The sequence below is a fragment of the Geospiza fortis genome, unplaced genomic scaffold (assembly GCF_000277835.1).
Source record: "Geospiza fortis unplaced genomic scaffold, GeoFor_1.0 scaffold23, whole genome shotgun sequence".
Taxonomy (NCBI): domain Eukaryota; kingdom Metazoa; phylum Chordata; class Aves; order Passeriformes; family Thraupidae; genus Geospiza; species Geospiza fortis.
In genome coordinates, this window is record NW_005054303.1 from 4,718,206 (window position 1) to 4,742,770 (window position 24,565).

The following is a 24,565-nucleotide window of genomic DNA, read 5'->3' on the forward strand; positions in this document are numbered from 1 at the left end:
TGATGTAGCATGTGAATGATAATTTAGCTGTGAAGCCTGTCGTGTACCATATTTGACTTATTTGGCTCGAATAATGAAGATATCAGCCTGTATTCTTGGAGTATACTGCATTAATCAGACTTGCAGGAATGATCACATGGTACTCTATCGCCTTTTCCTGTTAGCTGCTGCTTGTCAGCAGCTGGCTGAGCTGTAGGCTGCAGGCCAGTATCTGCATACCCTTTCTCCTCAGAATATTCCCAATATACTGTCTCGTCATTATGCATTTTGCTGCAGTTTGACAAACTAAATGGTCCTCTGGACGTTAAGAAGATTATTTTCAATTTCAGAGCATTTGTGTAGTTGCTAGGCCATGTATGCATTTGAAGAATTCAGGTAGGCTCTCTGTTTTATCCATCAGTGTGCTCGGTTTTTGTTCTCACAAGGTTTTTGCTGTGTAATGTCAGTCAGCTCTACAGTTAGCTCTTCAATGTGCCGATATTTATTGTGTTTTATAATCTCTGCCCTGTGCATGGGGAGAAGTGCTTGGAGGGTTCGTTGCAGGTAACAGGAGCTTAACTGCATGATGAAGTGCAAAGCTGGGTAATTGATTATATCTTGCACAAATTTCATGGCCATGCAGCCAGAGACAGCGAGTGCAGGGTAGTTATAAATATAAACCAGAAACTGTTCTCTTTAAAAGGGTCTTTGCTATTTTTAGTTCTGGAGAATCTGACAGATGCTCCTTCAAGATAAAATACTGATGGTGATAGAGAAGGGAAAATTGATGCTTGGATTGTACATAGGATTATATTTTATGCTGCTGCAGAGTATACATGTCTTTTTCATAACCTTGTAGCTGCAGAATTCCTTATGAATTATATTTAAAATAAGAATATTTTTTTGTTTGTAGGGGTTGGTTTGTAGTTTGCAAACATTTGAACAACTGTGATTGTTAGAATATAAAATTAGCCCTTTTTATTTGATATTGGTTCTGCTCAGTATTGCCTCTGCTCCCTGTCCTCCTCCATCCCCACCCCCAGTATAACTCCATCCTTATGCAAGTATTGAGGTCTTTTAAAACCCCAACAGATAATTGAAAACATGAAATAGAATTTCTACCCTTGCTAACAGAAAATTATTTTCCTATGCAGTTTGGGACTAGAAAAAATTCTGGTCAGTAGTTGTGGGGTAGGGAGTATCTCACTTTTTGTGAAAAAATGTTTTGCTTAATGTGATCAGTTGTTGTAACTTGTGTTATACAATTGACCAGATAAAATGGTGACAATGTTGAAACAGCACTAGGCATCACCCTGTGATACGTTTGTCTGTATATCGTTATTATAATGTATCTTAAAAATATCTTTCTTTTTGAGTAAAAAAAATGGATTGTTTGACCAAGTATGTAACTAGAGGAGATGATGGATTCTCTTTCTATGCACAATGTGCATTCTTTATCAAATACCTTAAAATGAAACTTTCCACCCTCAGATTAGATATTTTTAACATTATTCTGCCTTTTGTTAGGCAGATTTATTGGCAATTTCCATTATTTTGTGACTTGCTGCTCAGTTCTGTGTGTGAGTGGTGGCAAAAGCAGCAAAAGCAGGTACAGGACACCCCCACTCCCCAAAATATTCTGATTCCAGCTGCAAGGGCTGAGGGGAACCAGGCTGACTGTGTGTATTCTTCCTGTTGTGAAATGCAGCATGAATGCTGTCTGAGGGGAAAGATTTTACTGGAAGACTAGATAATGCTGTGTAACTGCTGTTGTCAGGGCTGTGAGGAGATGCTTGGAATCTTGACATTGCTGATTGTGGGCAGTAAATTAAGGTGCAAATGGGCCCCAAACTTACTGTGCCACTTACTGTGCCCACAGAGTTGTTTGTATTTCTGCCAGTTCATTGGGTCCTATTCTTAATTGAGTGAAATACTCAATCAATCTACAATGAGGAAAAAAAAGAAGGATGTTTTTAAAATTCTGCTTTTAAAGCCTTAGTTGTCTTTCAGTGGCTTTCCTAGACATCTTGGGCCAGAAGGACACCTAGTTTTGTGGCAAGAATGGCCAAATGCTGATTACACACCCATTAGGCTTATTAAATTATGTGTCATCCTCTCTTAGACTTGATTTGAAAACAGTATTTACATTTGATGGGCAGACTGCTAGACATTTTCTTTTAAATTTTGCACTGGTAGGGTTGGTGTTTCTGTATAGCAGCATTTAAATGGCATTTATTTTATTGGGAATTTCCATGGAGTTTTGTTGAGGTTGCATCTGCATGTTGATGGGTTTTTTTCAATGGTATGATTATTCTTGTGCCTGTGGCTATTTTATATTGTGATGGCATCAAAACAAATCTTGCAAGGTAAAGATTAAAAAGAGGTCTAGTTGAGCAGTGAGGTGGGAGCCTCCCTGCCATGGGCTCCTGGAAGCAACGTGGCTGTAGCAGCAGAGGGCACTCTGGTCCAAGGGCCCCAGCCCCAGGCTTGCCCCACTCTCTTTTAAGGGTCCCTGTCTTCCATGTGGCCAAAACACAGGCTTGCACTCATCTCCCACCTTGGCTTTCACCTGAAGTGGATGCTCATGTGTGTGTGCTGCAGCAGCAGGGCTGTTTCCATCCTCCAGTGCACCCACAGGCCTTGAGCACCCAAGTGTCCCCAGATCACCCATCCTGCTGATCCCATCACTGCCTCCTCATGCACACCCATCTCAGTGATCCCATCAGTGCCTGCTCATGCACACCCATCCTGCTGATCCCGTCACTGCCTGCTCATGCACACCCATCCTGCTGATCCCATCACTGCCTCCTCATGCGCACCCATCCTGGTGATCCCATCCTGGTGATCTCAGCAGTGCCTGCTCATGCACACCCATCCTGGTGATCCCAGCAGTGCCTCCTCATGCACACCCATCCTGGTGATCTCAGCAGTGCCTCCTCATGCACACCCATCCTGGTGATCCCATCACTGCCTCCTCATGCGCACCCATCCTGGTGATCCCATCCTGGTGATCTCAGCAGTGCCTGCTCATGCACACCCATCCTGGTGATCCCAGCAGTGCCTGCTGATGCACACCCATCCTGCTGATCCCATCCTGCTGATCCCATCAATGCCTGCTCTTGCGTACCCATCCTGGAGATCCCAGCAGTGCCTGCTCTTGCACACCCAACCAAGACATCTCTCTGTGTTACTCTGCTCTTTTTTTTCTGTCTCCACACTGGCCCTTCCAGACCTGCAGGACTCCCCAGCAGGGTGGTGCAGGCTGTGGCACTCTGAGCCTATGCCGAGAGGCATCCCTGCAATCAGGGCACCCAGCTTCCCCCCCGATTTCACTTTGATGCAGCCATCTTCACTTCCCTGGTGAAATGGTGCCAGGTTATTTTTATGAAGTGTTAAGCAGCTGCTGGACCTCTCTGAAGAAATGTCTCACTTAAAGACTGTAAGTGACTCTGGTGTATTGTTTGTGAAAAACTTATTTGTAAAGCCCTTTGGGATGAAATCTTTCCTGTGTGGTTACTGGCTGGATAAAGAGAGATTTAAGCCTCTGAAAAATAGGGAGTAAATCCATAGAATAATCTCACAGCTTCTTGTATCAGCCAAGCTTGGTTTATCTCTGTCTTGGAAAGAACCTAATATCCCCTGAAAACTTTGCTTTTAAAGCAGGGTTAATGGAGCTAAGCCCCTTCTCAGTCCATATGGGCTTCTGGTTTCTGTGAGCTATGGGTTGGGCCCATTTTATTGCTGATTCCTGCACTGTCTTCATAAAACCCCAGAGCTCACATACATTTGGGCTATAATTGGAGGCAGGATTGTCCATAAGCTGTGCTTTTATGACCACACTGCTGTAAGATGACTTTGCACGTGAAGCCATCAGGAGGATGGTGCACTAGGCCACGAGCAGCACTCCTCATTTGGTATCTTCCACCCAGATTTAGCTCTCTAGTGGCAGAACACAAATGCATTTTCTTTTCTTTTGTTGCTATGCCTTTATCTTTCTGGGATGTTACTTAGTATTCTTCGCAGTGAGCTGGTGTCTGTCTATTTCTGCTACACCGCCCACCACAGCATCGCAGTATTTTTAACTACATCTCCTGTTCCCCCATCCAAAGAGCACAACTGAGAATGCTACAGGAAGGAAGATGAGTCTCTCAAAAGAGAGAGCTGGCTCTGAATAGAGGAACTGAAACCCACCGATGAATAGAAAGCAGAGCTCAGCATGAACGTGGAGCATTTTGGTGCACGGAGAGCCTCTCACCTGCTGATCCCCAAAGCAACAGCAGCAGTAGAAGATGTCCTCTGGGAGCAGGTGATCCCCGATGGGGAGATGAAGGCATTGAGTTTATTGTGCCCACAAGCATTTCATGGCTGAGTTTAGCTGCACAGTTGGATAAGCACACAGGAATTGTGATGTTTAAGCTGCATTTGCTGCTGCCAAGAAAAAAAAAAAAAAACCCTGAATATGCCAAATTAGTGAAGAATTTTGGTTTTAACATGATTCTGCAAAAGTGAATTCTCATGGCAGGTGCCCACCAATTGCCTGGTCTGACTTTGAGTGCAGCATTCTCCTCTCTCTGGTGACCAATAAAAGGACACAAGGAAATGGTGTGAAGCTGCATCAGGGGAAGTTCACACTGGACTTTAGGAAAACATTCTTCACTGAGAGGGTGGTGGGTCACTGGAACAGTTCCCCAGGGAAGTGGTCACAGTACCAAACCCGTCAGAGTTCAAGGAGTGCCTGGACAATGCTCTTAGTCTTATGGTTTAGTTCTTGGTAGTCCTGCAAGGAGCAGGAAATTTGGTTCAGTGATACTTATGGTTCCCTTCTAACATGAGATAGTCTGTGATTCTGTAATTTCACTGCTGACAGTTTAGGTGTCTCCAGGGTACCTGGCATGTTTATTAAAGACCTGTATAAAGGACAAGCATGATCATTTTGTAAAGATGGATGTTAGAGTAAAAGGCACGTGACTTTTCCTTCCCCCTTCCCCAACAAGCAGTAAGATGATTTGTCGAAGGGACAAAAGGCTGGTTCTGTGAGGGGATGCAGGCCTGTCTCCAGTAGCTTTTCCTGCTGGAAATTCCTAAGAAGAAGGCCTTTTAAATAATCCCTGTTTTCAGAAGTGACACTGAATAATGAAGTTTGAATAGCCAAGCAGCTTTAGGAAGCTGTAGGTGAGGTGCCAGCCAGTATGGCTTCACTAAGAGTGAATTGTCCCTGACAAATACAGAAACCTTCTGCAGTGAGGTTACAGTGTTGGTGGAGAAGGGAGGAATGACTGTCATCATCTGCCTGGATTTGTGCCAAATGTTTGACACTGTCCTGCACAACACCCCTGACTCTAAACTGGAGAGACAACTGACAGATGGACAACTCGAGGGTTGAGAAATTGGCTGGGTGGTCACACTCAAAGAGCTGTGGTCAGCAGCTTGATGTGAGAGTGGACACCAGTGCTGAGTGACGTGTGGTGCTCTCGGGGGCCAGTGTTGGAATTGGCACTGTTCACACATTTGTTGGCAGCGTGGACAGTGGGATTGAGCACACCCTCAGTGGGTTTGCCAATGACACCAAGCTGTGTGGTGCAGACAGCCCACTGGAGGGAAGGGACCTTGACACACTTGAGAAGTGGATCCATGTGGACTTCACGAAGGTCAGGGCAATCCCAAGAATATGGAGGTGTCCCTGGCAGGGAGGTTGGAACTAGATGATCTTTAAGGTCCCTCCCAACTGAAACTATTCTATGACTCTGTGACTGTAGAAAAGGATTTCTGTTCCTTGCTGCAAGAAATAGGATACTATTGATGAGTAAGAAGCATCAGGAGAGTTGCCAAAAGACTATTTCAAGTTGCTACAGGTGTTGTAGAGGTGTAATGGGATTGCAGCGCTACAGAGAAGTGGAACACATTGTTGTTCCAAGTTGGTGACTCTGACCTTCCAGGTTAGATGGAGCAGCTAGTGAAAAACACACCAAATGGTGGAGTTAATCTTTTCTGACGAGAGGGGAAAAATGTGAGGAGCAATTGTTTCTGAGTTCAAAGGGTGTTAAATGAAAGGGAGAAAGCAGGTTTAAAATGGAGAAAATTCAAGGATGGTATCTTGGCAGACCATAATTAGTTGCAGGATCTTCTGACCTGCATAGCTGAACTCTCCAATTGTATATCATCTTCAAAATATCCTGTAGGTGCTTAATAAATAACCACAAATATGTGAGCCTGGAAGCTGCAGGCTGGCCAAATCTCTGCTTGCTCAGTGCTTTCTCTGCCACAGAGTGTCCACCAGTGAACCACCAGCTGCTCACGTTCCTCCCTTCTGTCCTCACATGGATACACACAAATTCACAGAATCATGGAATGGTTTGGGCTGAAGGGACCTTAAAGAGCGACTAGTTCCAACCCCCAGCCACGGGCAGGGACACCTCCCACTAGACCAGGTTACTCAAAACAACATCCAACCTGGCCTTGAGCACTTCCAGGGATGGGGCAGCCACAGCTTCTCTGGACAGCCTGTGCCAGTGCCTCACCACCCTCACCGTGAAGAATTTCTTCCTGATACCTGATCTAAACATCCCCTCTTTCAGCCTGAAGCCCTTCTCCCTTGTCCTATCACTCCATGCCCTTGTAGAAAGACCCTCTCCCTGTTGCTTGAAGCCCCTTTAGGTTCTGGAAGGTGCTGCAAGGTCTCCCCAGAGACTTCTCCAGGCTGAGCAACCCCAATTCTCTCAGCCTGTCTTTGGAGGAGAGGTGCTCCAGCTCTTGAATGATCTTCACGGCCTCCTCTGGACTCTCCCAAGAGGCTGATGTCCTTCTTATGCTGGGAGCCTCAGAGCTGAACATGAAACTTGGTGGAAACACATTGTTGAGACAGAAGTTTTTGATTATCTATAGGAATTGGCAAGTTGTTCAATATTCAAATGTGAGTATTCCATATGATGCATCTCATCAGAGAAAATGCAGAAGCCTGGGTGGCAAATTATGGTCCCAATGAGATCTGTAACACCCTTTACATAATCCTTCACCCTTCATTTTGTGACTGAGAGACTAAATTTTTTTTTCAAAAACAAATTTGCGCTAAATTAAAAAAGGAGGAAAAGGAACTGGTTTTGCATTATTCTTTTGCTGAAGGTGATTGCCTCAAATCTGCTCTTTGGTATTGGAAATTGATTTTAGATCCTTGGATTTTGGACAGTTGTTATTTATCCACACAAGGCATATACCCTGAGGAAATGTTGCTTCCTTAAACAGCAGATTGAATCAAATGTTTTTGCTGACATATTTTTCCCTGTGACAACTGACACTGCAGTTGCCACATATTTCAGTGGTTTAGCACAGAGGCATTTGAAGAGGAGAGAAATGCTTCTAAGAAAGTAATGTGAGAATGCTGTTGCTGGAAATGAAGATAAGCACACACTATTCTCATAGTGGCTATGTTGAAATATTTCTACTGAAGAGGAACATAGAGACTCTTTGTTAGAGGTGGTGGAGTCAGGTTTGGCCAGATTTTAAGGGGCAAAAAAGTCTAATGCTTGGGCATATAATCTTATCCCAAATATAAATATGAAAGGAGACTTATCCCAGGATATTCATTGGATTGGAGGAGCTCCACTGTCTATGTAGGAGGTAATTTCCAGTCACAGTTAAATCAGTGTAAATTGTCTATGGTGTGTGTATTTAGTGCCTTAAACAGGGGGCTGTCTGTGGAAGAGTGTTCCCTTCTTTTCTCCTGTTGAACTGCAAGCCCTACAGAGTCTCACTGGTGCCAAAGGCTTGGTTCAGCTACCTGAGATCTGCAGTGCAATTCATTTCCAAACCCAAGGAATTTCCTCTCTGTTCCCTTTGCCTTCTAGGCATGATAACCTGTTTTTGCATTTTTGTCTTGTCTCTCTCATCTCCAAAACATGTTTATCCCCTTCTCCCTTTTTTAACGCTCTCTCATCTCCAAAACATGTTTAGCCCCCCCTCCTTTTTTTAACCAACCTTGTGGTAATATTTGCAAACAAGAAGTGTCTGCTGTTGTTTAATGAGGATCCAGACACACTTTTCAGAACTGAAGGTAGTTATCAAGGCCCATGGAAATTGATGTCAATCTTTAAAATTAAAACAAACACGAGTACAGATGGCTTCTTCAAATAACAGAATTTATGATAATTTTTAAATCCACCTATGGGCATCCTTTAGAGCAAGTCATTCTCAGTCCTGTGTTTGCTAAGCCTAAGTATGAAGTCTATAAAGATTTGAAGTATTTCAGCTGAACTTTCATGGAAAACAGCTGCTGCCCACTGCTTCCTACCTGCAGTGCCTGCTTCATGGGGGTGGATGCTTGGTTTCAATATCCTGGTGTCTCCCAGAGATGCTCATTTTCTCTGTCCCTGTCCATATTTTCAGCTAGAGAACAGCGTGGATGTCCAAATCCCCTCTTGACTTTTCTTGTGCAACAAGGCCAAATGGATAAAATTGCTGGTCTTGTTATTTCTGCTATTCATAAGGTAGGTACAGGGTATGGGGGCTTCTTCCTATGATCCATTTTAATCCTTGTGGTGTGAAGCCTCAGACTAACTTCCCATTAAATTTGTCCATGGGAGGGAAAGAGATGATTTAAACTTTTTTTTCAGACTGAAGGAGGGTTTTAAATCAAAAGGCTCATTCTTTCTTCAGACTCTAAAAATTTTTATAATAAAAGAAGTACTCCTGCCAGCTTTGCCTCCAGACTGCCTTTGCTTCATGAGACAGCACTTTTTGATGCCATTTCATGTAGTTAACACTGTTCTGCCCAGCCATCACAGCTAAACTGCTGTTTGCCAAGGAGCTGTTTCTTATAAAGTGATGTTAAAATGGGAGTAAAGATAAGACTCTTTTGGACATGCATTGCAAATTATTTGAGATCAAAGTCACATTCTTGTTTTAATTGGGGAATGGAAATCTAAGAACCATATTTCAAAAATGAAGAAAAATGCATTTTACATGGATCAGATTTTCACAAGAGCATGTATTGGCTCTGATTATTCCAGGGAGGAGGACCAGCTGGATGCTATTTATGTAGAAAATTGGCCTTTGTCTTGAAGGGCTCACATAGATGTGGAGTGTTTGAATTATTTGAAAGTTTCTGTTTGTTTTTCAGTGATGAAGAGTGTGGAAAATGTGATTCTAAGTTTGCCTGTGTGTATTGCAGAATGAGGGGAGCAGACATTTTGGCCCTAGCGCTGCTGTATGGTGCAGCTGGACTGGTCCTGTTATGGTACTGGGACAATTTTGTTGCAAGAGAAGCAGCAAAGGATTTAGGAATCCTAAGTACTAGTAATATAAAGGATGGGGAAAAACCCACCACCATGACTTTTGGAAAAGGATCAATCTCAAAGCTTGAGGATGAGACTTCAAAGACTCTACTGGCTTGTTAGGCAAGATTATTAGTACTAATAAGAGGTAATGCTCTCATGTCAGTAGCTCCCCTATGGTAATTTTTAACTACTCCATATAACCAATGGCATTTTCAAAGCTCACTCAGACAGAACAAGCTCATTAAACAGAGATAGGCATTTATTTAAACTATTTATAAAGTTCAGTGTGTAAGGGAGAAGAAAGAAAACGTGTTATTAAAGAAGAAGGTGAAAATGAATTACCCAGAGGGTACAGCCCATGTAAGGTATCTCTGTAATTTGACATGAAAATGGTGCCTGATTTACTAGAGAAAATCCTGACATTGCTGACCAAGATGTAACAATATCCTACTTTAGAAGGTCGAAGTAAGAGAAAAATCAATCCTGAAATACAATGTGATTTCCTTGCATCAAGCCTTAGGAAGCGGAGGGGTTTGTTCAGAGGGGACATAGTACACTTGCCATCACCTCAGCTCCCACTGCAGTTCTGCTGCTTTCAGATACAATTTTCTCTCCCCAGAAAGGGTCACATCTGTGCCTGCAAGTGCACAAGCATTGGGTGTGGGTGTGAGCTCAGTCCCTGCAGCTTCCCACGTTCCTCCTGAGCTCCAGGCACACTTGTATGCTCTGGGTCTGCACCAGGATAACCTCAGCTGCCAAATACTGGGGATTTCAGCAGGCTGCTCTTGTGTGTGGGTGGGGGGAAGGCAAGGGGTCAGACATGGACTGGTTTTCCCTGTAGATGCAGATATTTGGCTCTTGAGGTCTGGAATGTGTTTTCCTTTGCTTTTTTGGCTTATTCTGTCTGAAGCATCTGAGGTTGGTCTGTCTGGCCTGGTGATGCCAAGGATGAGAGCCTGAGCTCTGCCTTACTGTCACACACAGGGATTGACACCTTTGGGGTCCCACCAAACCCCAAGAGCCTGATACCATCTTACTTCTTGGGGCTTCAGCCCATCACCTTCCCCAGCATGTGTTGTGATCCAAGTACAGCACTCAGCTGGCCATCCTTCACCAAAATGCACTTTCTCAGAATTTCTGAGGTTTTCAAATCTTTATAGTCAATTTGTATGCTTCTAAATTACACGTTTAAATTAAAACAACTAATCTACAAACTGCTGCATCTTTTAGTTGTTTCTCTGTACTCCAAAAGGATGATACCAAGACTTTTGGTGGGTGCCATGAATAGGAAGTTGAATTTTAAGAATGCATTTTGAGATATATCTCCTGATTTATAGAGTCTGTCTGGGAGAGGAGCTGTTGAGAAAATCGAATGCAAGGGAAGCAAAACCATTTCATTGTGTTACTACGTAGGAAAAATGCACTGTACTGCAGATTTGCACTTGTGGTTTAAGGTGATGATGAGCAGAAAGCATATTTCCAGGACTTTCTTTGTGAGCAGATTACTTAAACCCAGATTCCTTCAGATGTCTGAGCTCAGTCAAGGAAGCATTAAGAAAAAGAGTCAGCAACTTGACTAAGACTGCTCACTGAAACCTTTATAAAACTTTAAAGAAGGCAATGAAGCAAGGACTAGATGTAGATGGGTGTGGAAAATAGCTGTGGGGACAGGTGTTGCTTGTCAGTTTGAGTTTGACTCCGATGTTCAAGGCAAGCGGGGACAGAGCTGCTGGGGAAGTGGGGCAGTGCAGGTGCACTGGCTTGGCTGGAACTGCACCTCTCACTGCAATCCCCAGAAATACACATCACAGGAAGCCATCCATCCAGGAACTTGGGCTGGAGGAGTCAGCTGGGTTTCCTTAGTTGATGTCCAGCATGCTGACTTTAGTCTGAAGTCCCAAATCACTGTAAATTCAAGGGGAGATAGATCTGACAGGGTATCAAATCTGTGCTCTAGAGCTGAGTATTTTTCTTTAACACTGGGATTTAATGCAGATGCTGCCAGGCACGGTACCTCTGTGCCCATGCATGTGGGGGGCTGTCTCCAGATCAGTTATTAAAGGCAGAGAAATTGAGGTACAGAGTGTCCTAAATCCTGGGAGTGGCACTGACGAATGAGATCCAAGCCCTGCTCTATGGCTCTCCCTTGTCCAAGGATGCCTTCCCTCTGAAACATAACTGTATGTGTATATATGTACATAAACACACTGAGATAGTTTTGTATGTGTGTTTCTATTTGTTCTATAAATGAAAGTTTGTATTATGTGAGCAATTTCCTTGAAATTTCCCTGCTGGGGTTGTGAGCATAGAGGATGGAGACAATGACACTTTGTTTTGATTTGTAGCCCAAATTACTGTGAACAGTGATTCAAGTGTGGCTTCTAGACAGGACTTATTTATATCTGTCCATTAGATTTGGGAAAAGGCTGCATGTTTATTTACACTACTGCAATTCAAATCTATTTGTCTGCTACACTTAATGACAGAATGTGTGGGCTTTTATATATATGGAGAGAGCTATTTATATACAGACATATTTAGGCAGAAAGCAAAGAATGATTTTTTTCATTAGTACATGATTTTAACAGGCAATACAAAAAGGGAATTTGGTGATAAACCTGCAAACTGTCAGATCAGAAGATACAAATCCCAGAGAAATAGGCATGGGAATATGACTGAGAAGGACTGTTCAAAGAAAAGCACATGAAAGTTAATAACAGCTGTTTTAAAGGTAAATATCAGAAAAATGCTGTCTTTGTAATGGTAATCACAATAGTGCTCATATAATAGTTAATAGTATCACTGTTTTTATGAGGAGCACAGAAATCCCAGAACACTTTAAAGATGTTCATCAAGTAACTCAGCGTTCTGGCAGAGATGTTAAAATGATCCCTACTTTGCTGTTAGTAGGAAAAGTAAGGTTAAATAAAATGCCAAAGGTCAGATTCCAGATTAGATGTGGTGCTGGGAATAGGGAACAGGCTCAGACTCTTTCAACCCATGGGCTTAATCCAAATGTTTGAAATGGGAAGACCTTGCCATGTTGGGAATTCACATTTGAGATCACTCTTCAGAAAGCTGGTTGTCTTCTACTTTTGTCTTTTTTCTGCAGTGGAAATGAGTCCCACTTTCAGCCATGAGAGGATTAGTAGTGCTGTGGATGCAGTTGTGCAGATGTCTGGGATGAGCTTCATTTCTCCCAACTCTGAATGTCTCCATCCAGGCTGGTCCCTGTGGGCTCCTTGTGTAATCAATGGAGAGAAAGAACTGCTGCTAACGTGATTCATCTGACCTGTTTTAGCCACCTACTTTAGGAGTAGATGAACCATGCTCTATAAGCACTTTTATTTCTTCTGATTTTAAGGGAGTCCAACTGAAGAACTGACACTTAGAGGTTGTCTGGACTGGACAAAGTGAAGCAGAACTCAGAACTGAGTGTAAGAGGCTCTGATATTTTGTCTGGCTCAAACTGTGGCTTACCTTTAGGAGTTTATCTTTTTTATACTGGGATTTTGCATGTGTCACTTTTCAGTTTATCTTCTTTATTTCACCTTCTGGCCCATGTTTTAATGTTCATTAGATTTAACTGCAGTTTTGGAGTACAAACATGGGAATCACCCAGGTACTGTCTTACTGACTTGGGTGAGACCACAGCTTTGAATTCAGTTTAGTGCTTGAATGCATCTCTTTATTCCAGGAAATGGAGCAAATAAACTCCCTTGTAAAACATGATGTTAGTCAAGACAGAACTTGACTCCTGATTGGGGTACAAGCACCTCTTCCAACAATATCACCTACTGCCCTGTTATAGGGAGCATTTTAGGGGTTCAGTTCATCGTTATCCTGATTCTTACCAAATCCCCTGGGATGTCCTTTTTCTTTCAGTTTAAATTCTCCTATTTGGAATGCAGTGCGTGTGATGCTTACACAGCCATCTGAAGACCACTTCTGCAGGGGTACCCAAAGCACTACTGCATCAGTATCCTTAGGTTAATGTGCTCCTGTGTATCCATACAGGCTGTCTGTAAAATCCCTCTCTCTGTGTTAAGTTGTATGATGTGCCCTGTGATTTTGTTGTGCTTTGGCTTGATTATGTATATGTAATAGCACCCAAACCACTGAAATTCTGTGCTGTCATGAAGCTTTCCAAGGGAAAGATGTATTTAGAAGTCCAAAGACTTCTGTTCCTGAACAGTAAAACCCATCCAGATGAGGAAAACTGAGAATAGCTTCCTTCATGTTCTACCTATCTGCCCTTTGGAATACTGGAGAAGTTGTGGAGAGAATTGTAGGGGATTTCAGAAGGTTTCTGGTGTATTAAACACCTGAAACACAAAAGCAGATATGTCAAAGTGTATCTGATCTTCTCCTGGTCTGTGACTTACACTGACAGTGTGTAACTTTTGTCATCTCATTTGGGTGTTACTATCTTTATGCTTTGAATCAATTAATCTTTATGCTTTTAATCAATTAATCAATTAATGTAGCCGGGATAGCTGACATTTGCTTGAAACCACTTGTTTTTATGAAGTGCTTTGTTTTAAATGTCATCCTAGACCAGCCTGTTTTCGCTGGTGCAGTAGTTTGCTAACACTAAAAAGGAAATTCCCTTCAAGAAATAATCCCTGTGCTCCTCTTTACATGATTTTGTCAAAGCCTCAAACTGTTGTGCTTTTTGTAGAGTAGCTGGGGATGTTCTCCATGCAGTACTACTTTATTCCTGCACTGGATCTGGCTTATAATTCATTAACCATTGAAATAGCAAGAAATAAGGATGGACCTTAAACATGGTTCATGCTTTTTGCTCCAATAATAAATCCTTTGTCACAAGGATAACTGATGACTTTTTGTTTTAAAAGCTGAGCTCTGGGACAAGAAATCTCATATCCCTTCTTACACCTGACTACGCTTTTGCATCTCACTGCTCTGAGAGATACTGCTGTACACTGAGAAGTGCACATGAATATCCTGAGCTAATAGTTATTCCAACCAAGCCTATGTGGAACTAAAGGCTACAATTATCTACATGGCCCAGGAGCTGATCTCTTCTTCCCTGGCATTGCCAGCTGCAGAATGACTGAACCTGTAGTTTTCCTGGGGTATGCTTCTAAATGTCTTAGCAAATATTAAGCAGATGAATATATAAATAATGTTAAATCTTCCAGTGATAACATCTTTATTGCAATTATAAGGTGGCAGTTGCTGTTCCTTTAGTAAGGGAGGTTTGAGTTTTGGTTTTTCATTTAATTTGGAAGTGAATTGATAATTCTCTTCTTGCCAACTGTGCCACATGAGACAATGAACTTCACAGTGAAATCTGACTATAATAAAACACATAATCTGTTTCACTTAGTTTTAAAGAAGGCAGTTGTTTAAAGCAGCTGGTGAAGTACACAGATGTTCTGGTTGAGGGCAATCCAATATTGAAATGGCATAATGTGGCAACAAACTCGCATTTTAAAATGAATGGCTGACAAAAGAAATATTTAGTTAAGCACCCTACCCTTAATTATAGTGGCAGATATTTTTCATCTGGAAGCATGTGTTCAAAAGGTGCTGAACACCCGAGCCTTCTTTCTTGCAGAAAATGCTGTGTTGCAGTTCCTTAAGACAGAAAAGATGCATTCACTGATTTGCTGGACTCAATTCCACTCTGTGAGTTTGCTGCCCGAGTCTGCTAGTGAAATGACAGTGGCTGTGCAAAGAGGCTTCACTCATCTGCAGACACAAGTGTTGTGAAGTCATATAAGAAAAGAAAGCCGAAGGTAAGGCTTGTGTCAGCGTCCTGCTCCTCTACAGGGACCAGCAGAGTTGAATTTTTAAGCTGGGATGGAGAGCAGCTGCCTCAGTGAGTTTCCTTGTGGAGGCATTTTGATCATAATATTTTACTCATCTTTGTGAATGCCTGCCCAGTGAAGCATGGAAGTGTTGGACTTTCTCTCCCCGCTGCAGAGGAGGAGGTCAACTTATGCAATTTCCTTGCACTTCATTTCTTTGAATTTGCACAGCTGCCCTCCCGGGACTGTAAAGTCCCTGGCCCTAGGGCCTGCCAGTTTTGGAAGCTTCTAAATGTCAGGTCTAATCTCAGTTTTTCATTTTAAAAAATACGAAGTTCCTTGACTTTTTGCTTGCAGAGAAAATGGAGCTATTCCCAGTCACTCAAATCTTGGTACCATTATATTTCTGGGTATAAGGTGGGAGACAGAATGAGATGTGACTATTTCATTTTCCTGCAATAAAATGAGGCATGGTGCCTTCAATTACACCAATTAAATCAATTACATAGTAACTTTCCTCATTATCACAAGTCCCCTGCTTTACACAGGCCTGTTCTCTAGTGAAGCCTTCAGCATCAGAAGCTCTTCACAGCCCACCCTGGCCAGGCAAAGACCAGGGCAGATCTGTATTCCCTGGTTCCCGAGGTGGGAGCTCATCACAGAAGATACCCAAGAGCCTGAGGGGAGAGAGAGGATCAGGTATTTTCTCATTCCCTCTTCTGTCTACCCAATTTGAAGCCATTACTGGAATAAAGCTGCAGAAGTCTAGCCTGGAATAGAATGTAGGTAGGTAAGTGATATCAGAAGTTTAGTCTATGACTGGAAGTACATTTTATATCCTTCCCTTAGCTACTCCAACTGCCAGTTCACCAGTTTTAGCCCCAGGGTTGTAATTTCTGCCTCCTTTCCCTGCCCATCAGCTCTCTGTCATTGACTTGAAGCGTTAGTCAGACCCACAGCTGTCAGAGGGGCTGGCAGTGGTTGCCTGTGTATCAGTAGCTGCTGTCTGATGCTTCCTGGCACCGGGGGTGTTGCAGAGACTGTGAAGCTCACCTGGTCAGATGGCACCTGACCAAGCTGAACCTTGTGTCTGTGTTGGCATGATGCCAGTTCATTTGTGCCATGATAATTACAGCTGAGTTGTACTCACAGAACTGGAAGTCACATTTTTTGTTTGCAGGAAGGGCGTGGTGTTTGTCCTTCTGCCATCCTTGTCAGTGAAACAATTTGTCTTTCCCGTACCAACATGCGTCACCCAGTGCTGTGTTGATTAACTGCTTACATTTTCTGGATTTCATCATCACAGGGACCTCCTGTGTCTCAAAGTGCTGGAACCCTGCTGCCTGCTTGCATGGTCGTGGAGGCACTGATAAGAAGAGCCTTGTTCTAGCAGTGCTGTGTCTTCCCAGCCTTTAGAGGTCATGAGGCATGTGTGGCATGCAGGAGCTCTTCTCTGAGCTGGAAGGCTGAAGGTAGAAAGTATTGAACTCAGCAACTTCACCATTTCAGTGCAGAGCACTGTCAGATTTATTCTCATTCCCACCTCTCTTACAGAGACCCAGAGTTAGTATGGGCTTCAGAAAGATGGTGGGATGTGGTGGATGGATTGGGAGCAGGGCCTGAGAAGACCTGGGTTTCTTCCCAGGCTTGTGCTAGCACTGGGGTGTCTTGGGCAAAAAGATTCCCTGTCTAAAAAATGGGGATTGGAAGACTCCTGGAATATAAACCTACCAAGATTGCAGCACTCTTCTTTTGGAAACAGCTTCTACTCAGGTGTTTTTCTTTTGAATGACCCCTCCTGGACAAAGTTATATTTGTATTTCCATGTCACACTGTTTTATAATGTGACTTCCCAGTCTGTGGCAGGAGGTGAGGATAGATAGGCTTTAACACATTCATTCAGATTTAACTACCTTTTCAGGAAAATATTTAGAAGTGCCTTCTCCACATAAGAGGTTTTCTATTGCTGAAAATGAATGTGCTGCCTTGGGCAAATGCAGTATCTTCTTATTACTCATAACATGGTTACTTTAAATCTCCTGCCTTTATTGAGACAATTATCATCCTTGCTGAGGATCCCTTGCTGAGGATCCCTCCATTAGTCTCTCAGGAAGGCGTTAGTAGAGATGTGGATGAGTCATGTGAAGCCTTGTGTCTCTTAGTGCATGTTTGCAAACCTAATTTTAGTCAGTCTACTCCATTCCACTCTGCCAAAATTAGATAACATTGTTACAGCTATGCAAGTGTTTAAATCAAAAAGATTCTCCTGATAAATATAATTAGGAAAAGCCATTCTCTTTAGCTGTATTTAGCCGTATTCAGTCATGGATCACAAATACATCTATCTTTTTTTTTCCTCTTTTTTCCTACAAAGTACCTAAATTTTGGTTTCTAAGACTGCTCTCAGACCCACTAGCTTCAGCAGGCTTTGTGTCACATCCTTAACTATGACACATTCCAATGCGTGCCTGACATTTCCTGTGCATCTTTGTGCTTGAAAGTGATTGTTACCACTAGAGTGTTCTGCCTGCAAATGCCTTCATGAGGCACAGCAGCAGTTTAAATAAAGATTTCTTGACTTGCCAGGAAATTGTCCTGCTCACTGTTAACTTTTGTGATTTCACACTCCATCCATTGGATTTGTATTTGAGCACCTCTTAGCAGTGAATCTCACCCTTTTGCCCTTGGGAAGCAGGGGATCTGACAGAGGGGTTTTATGGTCACAAACTGAAGTCAACAGGGATTGGGACAGGAGCAGAACCTGATACGAAATATCAACAGAACACATCCGAAAAGGAAGAAGGAAACTGATAGTGTTTGTAAATTGACTCCTAAATGCTACATCTGATGCCGCTGCAACAGGCTTTTAGCAGCATTTGTTACTTCTGATTAGATTTGTTAGATGTACTAGATGACAACAGTCTATTTAAACATCCATTTATACTCTTGTTCTAGCGTGTTTCGCAGTCCTGTGGGTATTATATTTGGAATTGGGGGGACACACAAGAAGCCTTTCTTCTTTCTTCCTGGTACTTTTGTTCTGATTTGGCAGCCATGGCACTTTGCTCCTGGGATCTCTTTGGCTTTTTGTCTAAAGAGGACCAGGCATGGAATCTCTGGACTTGTGTTTCTCTCCAATTGCTTATGTTGGAGGAATGAACTTAAGTCACAAAATCTTCTTTGCAAGAGGAGATTTCTTGCTCCTTCCCTTTCCTCCCAAACACATCATCTGTCTGCCAGCAGGGCTTATCTCAGAGCGAGGTGTGCTGCCTGCCTGTGGAAGGGGTGGCTAACTCCAAACCAAGTGAGTGAATGCAGTGGTTAAAGAGAAGAACGAGGGCTGGCCTGTCCCCTTGTGTGCAGCCTGCATGGGGAACAAGTGACTCATGCTCTGGACAGCACGTTACAGGCTTCTCACAGCTTGGGATCCCACAGTTGCAGCTGATGTGTGACCAGTCATCCAGCATGGCTGGAGTGTGGGGCTGTGGAGCAGGAAAAATGCTGGGATGTGGTCCAGAAGGAGACTACTGCCCTGGAAAATGTCCTAAAAATATATCATTTTTAGCAAGATCTTAATGCCAAAGAGCATCATCTTATCTCACAGTCAAGGGTGAATGTGGGATCTTATCCTCTGGGATAGATAGGGGCTAGGGAGGGGAGATTGAAATATCTCCCTCCTGGCCTTATTGATCCTTCAGACTTCTCTTAGCCTGTGAGTTTCTCCCTCTCCTTCTGCTGCCAGTGTCCTGCTATGTGCTGAGGGAGGGCAGAGCCCTTGCTTGCATTGCACCTGTTTTCTGGGTAAACAGATTCACTGCTGTTGACAGCGCTCCACCAGCTCCTCAGCCTGCTGCAGTTCCTTTTGAATAAACAAAGCATATTTTCAGTGGTGTGCAATGCTTGGCCATGGTAGCAGAGAGCCCTAGCAGGTGTCTTGAAGGCCTCTAGAGATGAGACAACAATCCCCAAGCAGAACATGCAGTGGGGCTGGCTGCTTAGCTAATGGAAGCTGGCCAGCCTCCACTGGATTTTACCCAGGACAACTAGATTAACACAACACCAAAAAAACCCACTTGTTTTCTTTCTAACCAGCAATGTCCCCTTCTCTTCTGCCTCTCAGCAATCTGTCCCCTCATCTTTCCCCAACTTTCTTTTTCTGATCTTTTCCCTCCTTCCTCCTGCCACAAGGATCAGAAGTACAAATACACCATTTGCTAGTCTGGAGTAATCCCAGAACAATTTGCCTTCTTGCCACAGACTTAGATTTTGAAATGTCTTGGATATTCCAGGAAGCAAATGCTGCCTTTGTTTTTGAAAAAGACTGGTGGGGAACTTGCAAGAGGCAGGTGAACTCCTGTGGCACACAGGGACAGCAGTACTGTGCTGTGGTATTTGCTGCGTCCCCAGGACGAAGGAGGAATTGAGACTCTGACTCCATGTTCTTAGAAGGCTAATTTATTATTTTATGATCTATATTATATTAAAGAATGCTATACTAAAACTACACTAAAGAATAGAGAAAGGATACTTACAGAAGGTTTAACAAGATATGAATGAAAAACTCGTGACCTCTTCCAGAGTCCTGACACAGCTGGACAGTGATTGGTCATTAAGTTAAAGCAATTCACATGTTGGATAAACAATCTCCAACCGCATTCCAAAGCAGCAAAACACAGGAGAAGCAATCAGGTAATTATTGTTTTCATTTTTCTCTGAGGCTTCTCAGCTTCCCAGGAGAAGAAATCCTGACGAAATGATTTTTCCAGAAAATGTGACAGTGACACTGTGCTGGCACCAGTGAGTTGTGTTGGGGAAGTGTTGGGATGGCACTGAGGGAGTGATCCTGTGATTCTGGATCCCCCAGCATGTGACACTGGGAAGAGCTTGGAAAGCACAAGACCCTGGTGCAGCACATTGTCAGGTCTCATTCCTGGACTGCATGTGCTGGCTGGGCATTGCCTTTTGGTGGTGAAACTCCATCTTCAAGTCCTACTGAAGGACCCCTTAGAGTTATTCCAGGTGGTTATTACTAGAGGGGACAGAACAATCTTGCATGTCCAGCAAGAGTATTTGAGTCTGCTTACATGGGAGGGTATCACCTATCTAGCATTGACTGTGTTAATAAATAAAAAGAAAAATCTTTATTTTCAGGGTTTATTATGATTGGATAAAAAAAAAAAGAGCAGACAGTTAAAGAAGACAAATGGGAAACAGAAAAGGTAATGGAGTTAACGAGACTAAAAACTGATCTTGAATAGTGTGTATTTAATGATTTGTATTTATCCTGGTGTCTTTGTTAGTGGGACATTATTAATGACGTGTTTAGAAGGTGTGGTTAAAATGAGGACTTTTTTTTTTAAAAAGGGGTTTGAATTATGAAACACAGCAGGAAAAACAGATGTTGGAAAAATTGGAGACCAAGAAAGTCATTAATAGACTATTTTTTGCCTTCAATGGCTCTGAATACCTGATCATTATTCTGAGCACTGCTTGGAAAAGGTAGGAGATGTGAGAGAGATTTGAAGTCTTGCTACAGATGTTGAGATACTTCTGTAGCTACATGTTAATGTATGGCTGAGCAGCCTTCAGAGACTGGGAGAAAGTTCTACTTGATTAGAAGCAGCATCAGGTGGAAAATCGTGGATGAAATCAGAAATCAGTATCTTCATTAATTGTGAATTATGGATCAAGGTTTTTCTCTGCTGGTTTTATATCTTTAAAAAAGAATTGTTAAAATCTGCCTTCAATTAAGATTATTGTAGTAAGTTCTCCATGCTGGCTCTTGAAGTTAAAAAGAATGTCTACTTACAGAAGAGGTGGAAATTAGAAAGTAGTTTGTGTTTGTGTTGAACCAGCAAAGCCTCTTCCTGCAGAAGTATTGAGAGGACTGCATTGACTCCTGCTCGTTCTCCTCCATTGGCTGAATAATATGAATTCAAAATTTGCAGACTGAATAGAATGAACATAAAGTTTTGGGGTTTGTTTTCTCTCCCCCTCCATGTTCTAATTATGAATAAAAAAATCAACCTGGTAGCATTAAAGCTGTGGAGGAGACCAAGCTTAAAGTCTGTCAGCTCAGTGTTATGGCAGATGATATTTTATATTTATTTTGAAATATTTTAAAGTTAATTTTTAGATGGAACTCAGGTAGTTATGTAACTTATTCCTGTGTGCTATGAATTAAAATTCAAATTTCCATTGCTACACAGTGTGACAAATCAAAACCAGAAAAAAACCCCTATGAAATGCAAAACATGCGTCATTCATTCTTTGCCTTAGTTAATGTAAAAATTAAAAATTCTGAATGCAAGTATAGTTAACCTGTGTGATTGCTTATTGAGTTTTAATACTGAATCATGTATTCTGCTGATCACCTAAGGATGCACCAAGTTTCTTCCAACCATTAAGAGTTTCCTTTGGGAAAACAACCTAAAAGCACAAATGGGAACCAAAACGGCAATAGTGCAGGACACCCTGTTTTAATTAATTTTACTGATTTGCACCATAATTAATACTTACTGCTTTTGCAAGAACTTGTGGGCCCACTTGAAAATAAAGGTGGGAAGGAGCCTGGGCAGTGGGCAGGGAGGTGGAACCCCAGGCTGCAGCACTCCAGCTCACTGCACCTCTGCATGACTTTCTCACTTCCACAGGAGAGAGCTGGCCAGGACAGAGCCAAGCAGCACAGACCCAAGGCAGCTTCCACAGTGGTTGTGAAATCACACTCTGCAGTCCCCCTGTGAAACTGGCCTTTGCTTTTATTAGAAAGGTTTTAAAGTATCCCAAATTTGAATGCAATGCTTAGTTGCTACATTAATTTGAAATAAAAGGTTTTTTACAGCCAGAAATGATGGTTTTCATTTGATTCATCTGTAATAGTTCAATTTTTCTGTTTTCTGTACAGAGAAATAAATCACCATGATGTGCTGATTTCTCTTTATGCTAGTTTATTGTGGTGTGATGGTTTGTTCTGCTTTCAAGTGTCATTAATCCCCCAGAAGTAAATCAGAGTTTCTGAATAAGCTTTTCTTTGTCAGGTTTCACTGGGGTTTAATCCTCATAATCATTAAAAGGGCTTTTCTTTTTATGGAGGAGCCTTGTTAGGAATTACAGCATGCAGACAGTAAAAGTTCAGACGTTGTAGTTGTCACCTGTTAGAACTTGTATTTCTCTCTTCTCCTTCTGCCGTGTGTAGCTGTCTAGGGCTTGGGCTGAGACACAGGTGTAGTGGTTTGACTGCAGAGGGTGAGCAGGGGAGGGTTACAGCTGTGCTGTGATCTGGTCTGCAGCTCCTGTCTGACTCTGGCTTCACCACTCACCCCTGCAGTGACTTTGGGTGAATTTCCCAGCATCACCAGCTGGAAATAACCACACATGGCATTTAGGCTTGGGTGGTGTAGTCTCATGTCTTTGTGCAATGGAAAATTTAGGCTTTTGGTGCAGGAAGATTTCCTTCAGAGCTGACAGCAAGGCAGAAGAGTCTCATTAAAACAAAACAAAACAAAAAACCAAAACAACCCTCAGTAAAACCACCGTGCTAAGAACTGCCACAAACCACATGCTTCTTTACCTGCTCTTCCCAAGCAAAGAGCTGTAGCACATCAGCCAAGAGGCAAATAATTGGAAACATTTCCAAACTGGTCCCTGAGAGATGTCAACAGTGAGGAGTCCTGTTTGCTGGATGGTCCTGCATTCAGGAGAGGGGGAAGGATTCTCTTCTCTGTTCCCTTCCCTGTTTCTGGAAATATCTATTGGAGTGCTGTGGGCTGGTCCCAGATTAATTTCAACAAAATTGAAAAACGGAGGCTGCACGTGGCAGAAGTGGTTTTTCACTCTAGCTGGCTCCAAAGGAAAAATTCCAGAAGGCCATTAGGCACTTGGACAGGTTTCACACCTTGAAAAGTTGTTTGTCCTGCTCCATTGGAGACATGGGATGCTCTGGTGGCATTGGAGGCAGCAATAAACTCATACACAGAGGCAGAGGAGTCCACACATTAGCATACATTAAAAGACTTAAGATTTCACAGGAGGAACTGGATTTTTTGTAGGATTGTGCAAACTCTTTACTATCTACTTTGTAAAAAGGACTCACGACCTGTACAACAGGTTTTGCACTTCAGGGCTAGTCTGCAGACCTCACCATGATGCTATACTGCTGTGATTTTCTTTCTGGACTTCTTATTTGTGGCTTTATATCTAAAATTTCCACTTAAACAAATTTAGCTTGATGAAAATATCAATCAGCCTTAGTTTGGGAGAGGGAGAGAGCCTTTCTATTGACTGCAGAGTGATTGAGATGCAAGTTCAGACACTGAACTTGGTGTGGATATGTGAGGTGGATGCAAAATGAATGTATGAGATGGGCAAAAGGATCTCTGAGGGGAAGAGCTGGGTATAAAAAGGCATAGATGGGGATATCTTGCAATATCCTCAGAAGTGCCTCTGATGCAGGAGGGATGTCTTTGTTGCTGGATAGAGTTTGCCATTAGATTTAAAGAATGGCCACTCACTCTTTGATTGAAACCACTAAAAAAGATAAAAAATTACACATCTGCTTCATGATGTCCTGAAATGTACCCTCCAATCTGCAAAAATAAAACAAGAGCTGATGAGTTTTTTATATGTATTTGATGTTTTATTATAATGTCTACTATCCACAGAACAGCCTTGCTAAAAAACTCCGGGAAATGTAAATGACATGCTATGAATAGGCAAATGATCCCTAGGCAATAATGTGTGCTGAATAACCTTTGTGCCTTAGCAAGCTGCCAGATCTGCAGTGAGATCTGGCAGCTGAATAATGCATTGGGTTTGATGCTGTACCTGGCTCTGGACATGGAAAGCAAGATCAGTCAGCCCTGGCAGTGGGACCACTGTGTGCACTGGAAAGGTTCAACCACAGCATCCCAATGCAATTGGAGAGCAAATTTTCACTACAAAACGGTGCTCAGGATAAGCTGATTTGGTCTTCTCCAGTCATTTCATATTCTTTTTTAAGAGCAAAGCAGCCTTTCAGGACCATTTGTTGAAAGCAGAATGTGCCACTGCTGCTAGGCTTGGGGGGAGAGACAAACCATCCTTTTGTGATAAGGATTAACACTGCAGCAGTGTCTACCAACACCGACGTGAAAGAACACAACCTAACTGTGTGTCTTATTTGGGGCTTCTGAGTGTTTCTATCACTCTCTATGTCATCTGAGCTGTTTCAGAACATATTTTCAGCTGGAATCAGCCACAGTGGATATTTTTAGAAATTCTTTCCTGTTATGCCATTCTGCTACTGAGTGAAAAAAGTGAAAGGGTAAGGCCAGCTTTCAAAGGGATGCATACTCTGTCTGCTTCAATGAAATCAATATGTTAGTCTCCACCTACTCTGGCCTGGGGTTGTTTTGTGAACTACGAATCAGAAGAACATCATATCATTACAAGCATTTGAAAATTATTCTCTAAAATCAATGTGCTATTTTCTCTAAAGCTTGCATTTAGCAAAATCTTCTCAACACTTCTTCCCACTGAAAAAGTTAGTGGCTATTAATTATG

At 42.5% G+C, this 24,565-nt stretch overlaps 1 protein-coding gene across 2 annotated transcripts in view; it reads left to right on the forward strand.

The window, feature by feature from the left end:
• The first annotated feature begins 290 nt into the window (after positions 1-290).
• EVL (Enah/Vasp-like) overlaps positions 291-24,565 on the forward strand; it is a 120,429-nt gene continuing 96,154 nt past the window's right edge. For both annotated transcript variants that reach the window (XM_005417881.2, XM_031066245.1), the window contains exon 1: positions 291-375. In XM_005417881.2, the coding sequence (XP_005417938.1) occupies positions 353-375 (23 nt within the window). In that variant the 5' untranslated portion in view covers positions 291-352. The remainder of the gene's footprint in view (positions 376-24,565) is intronic.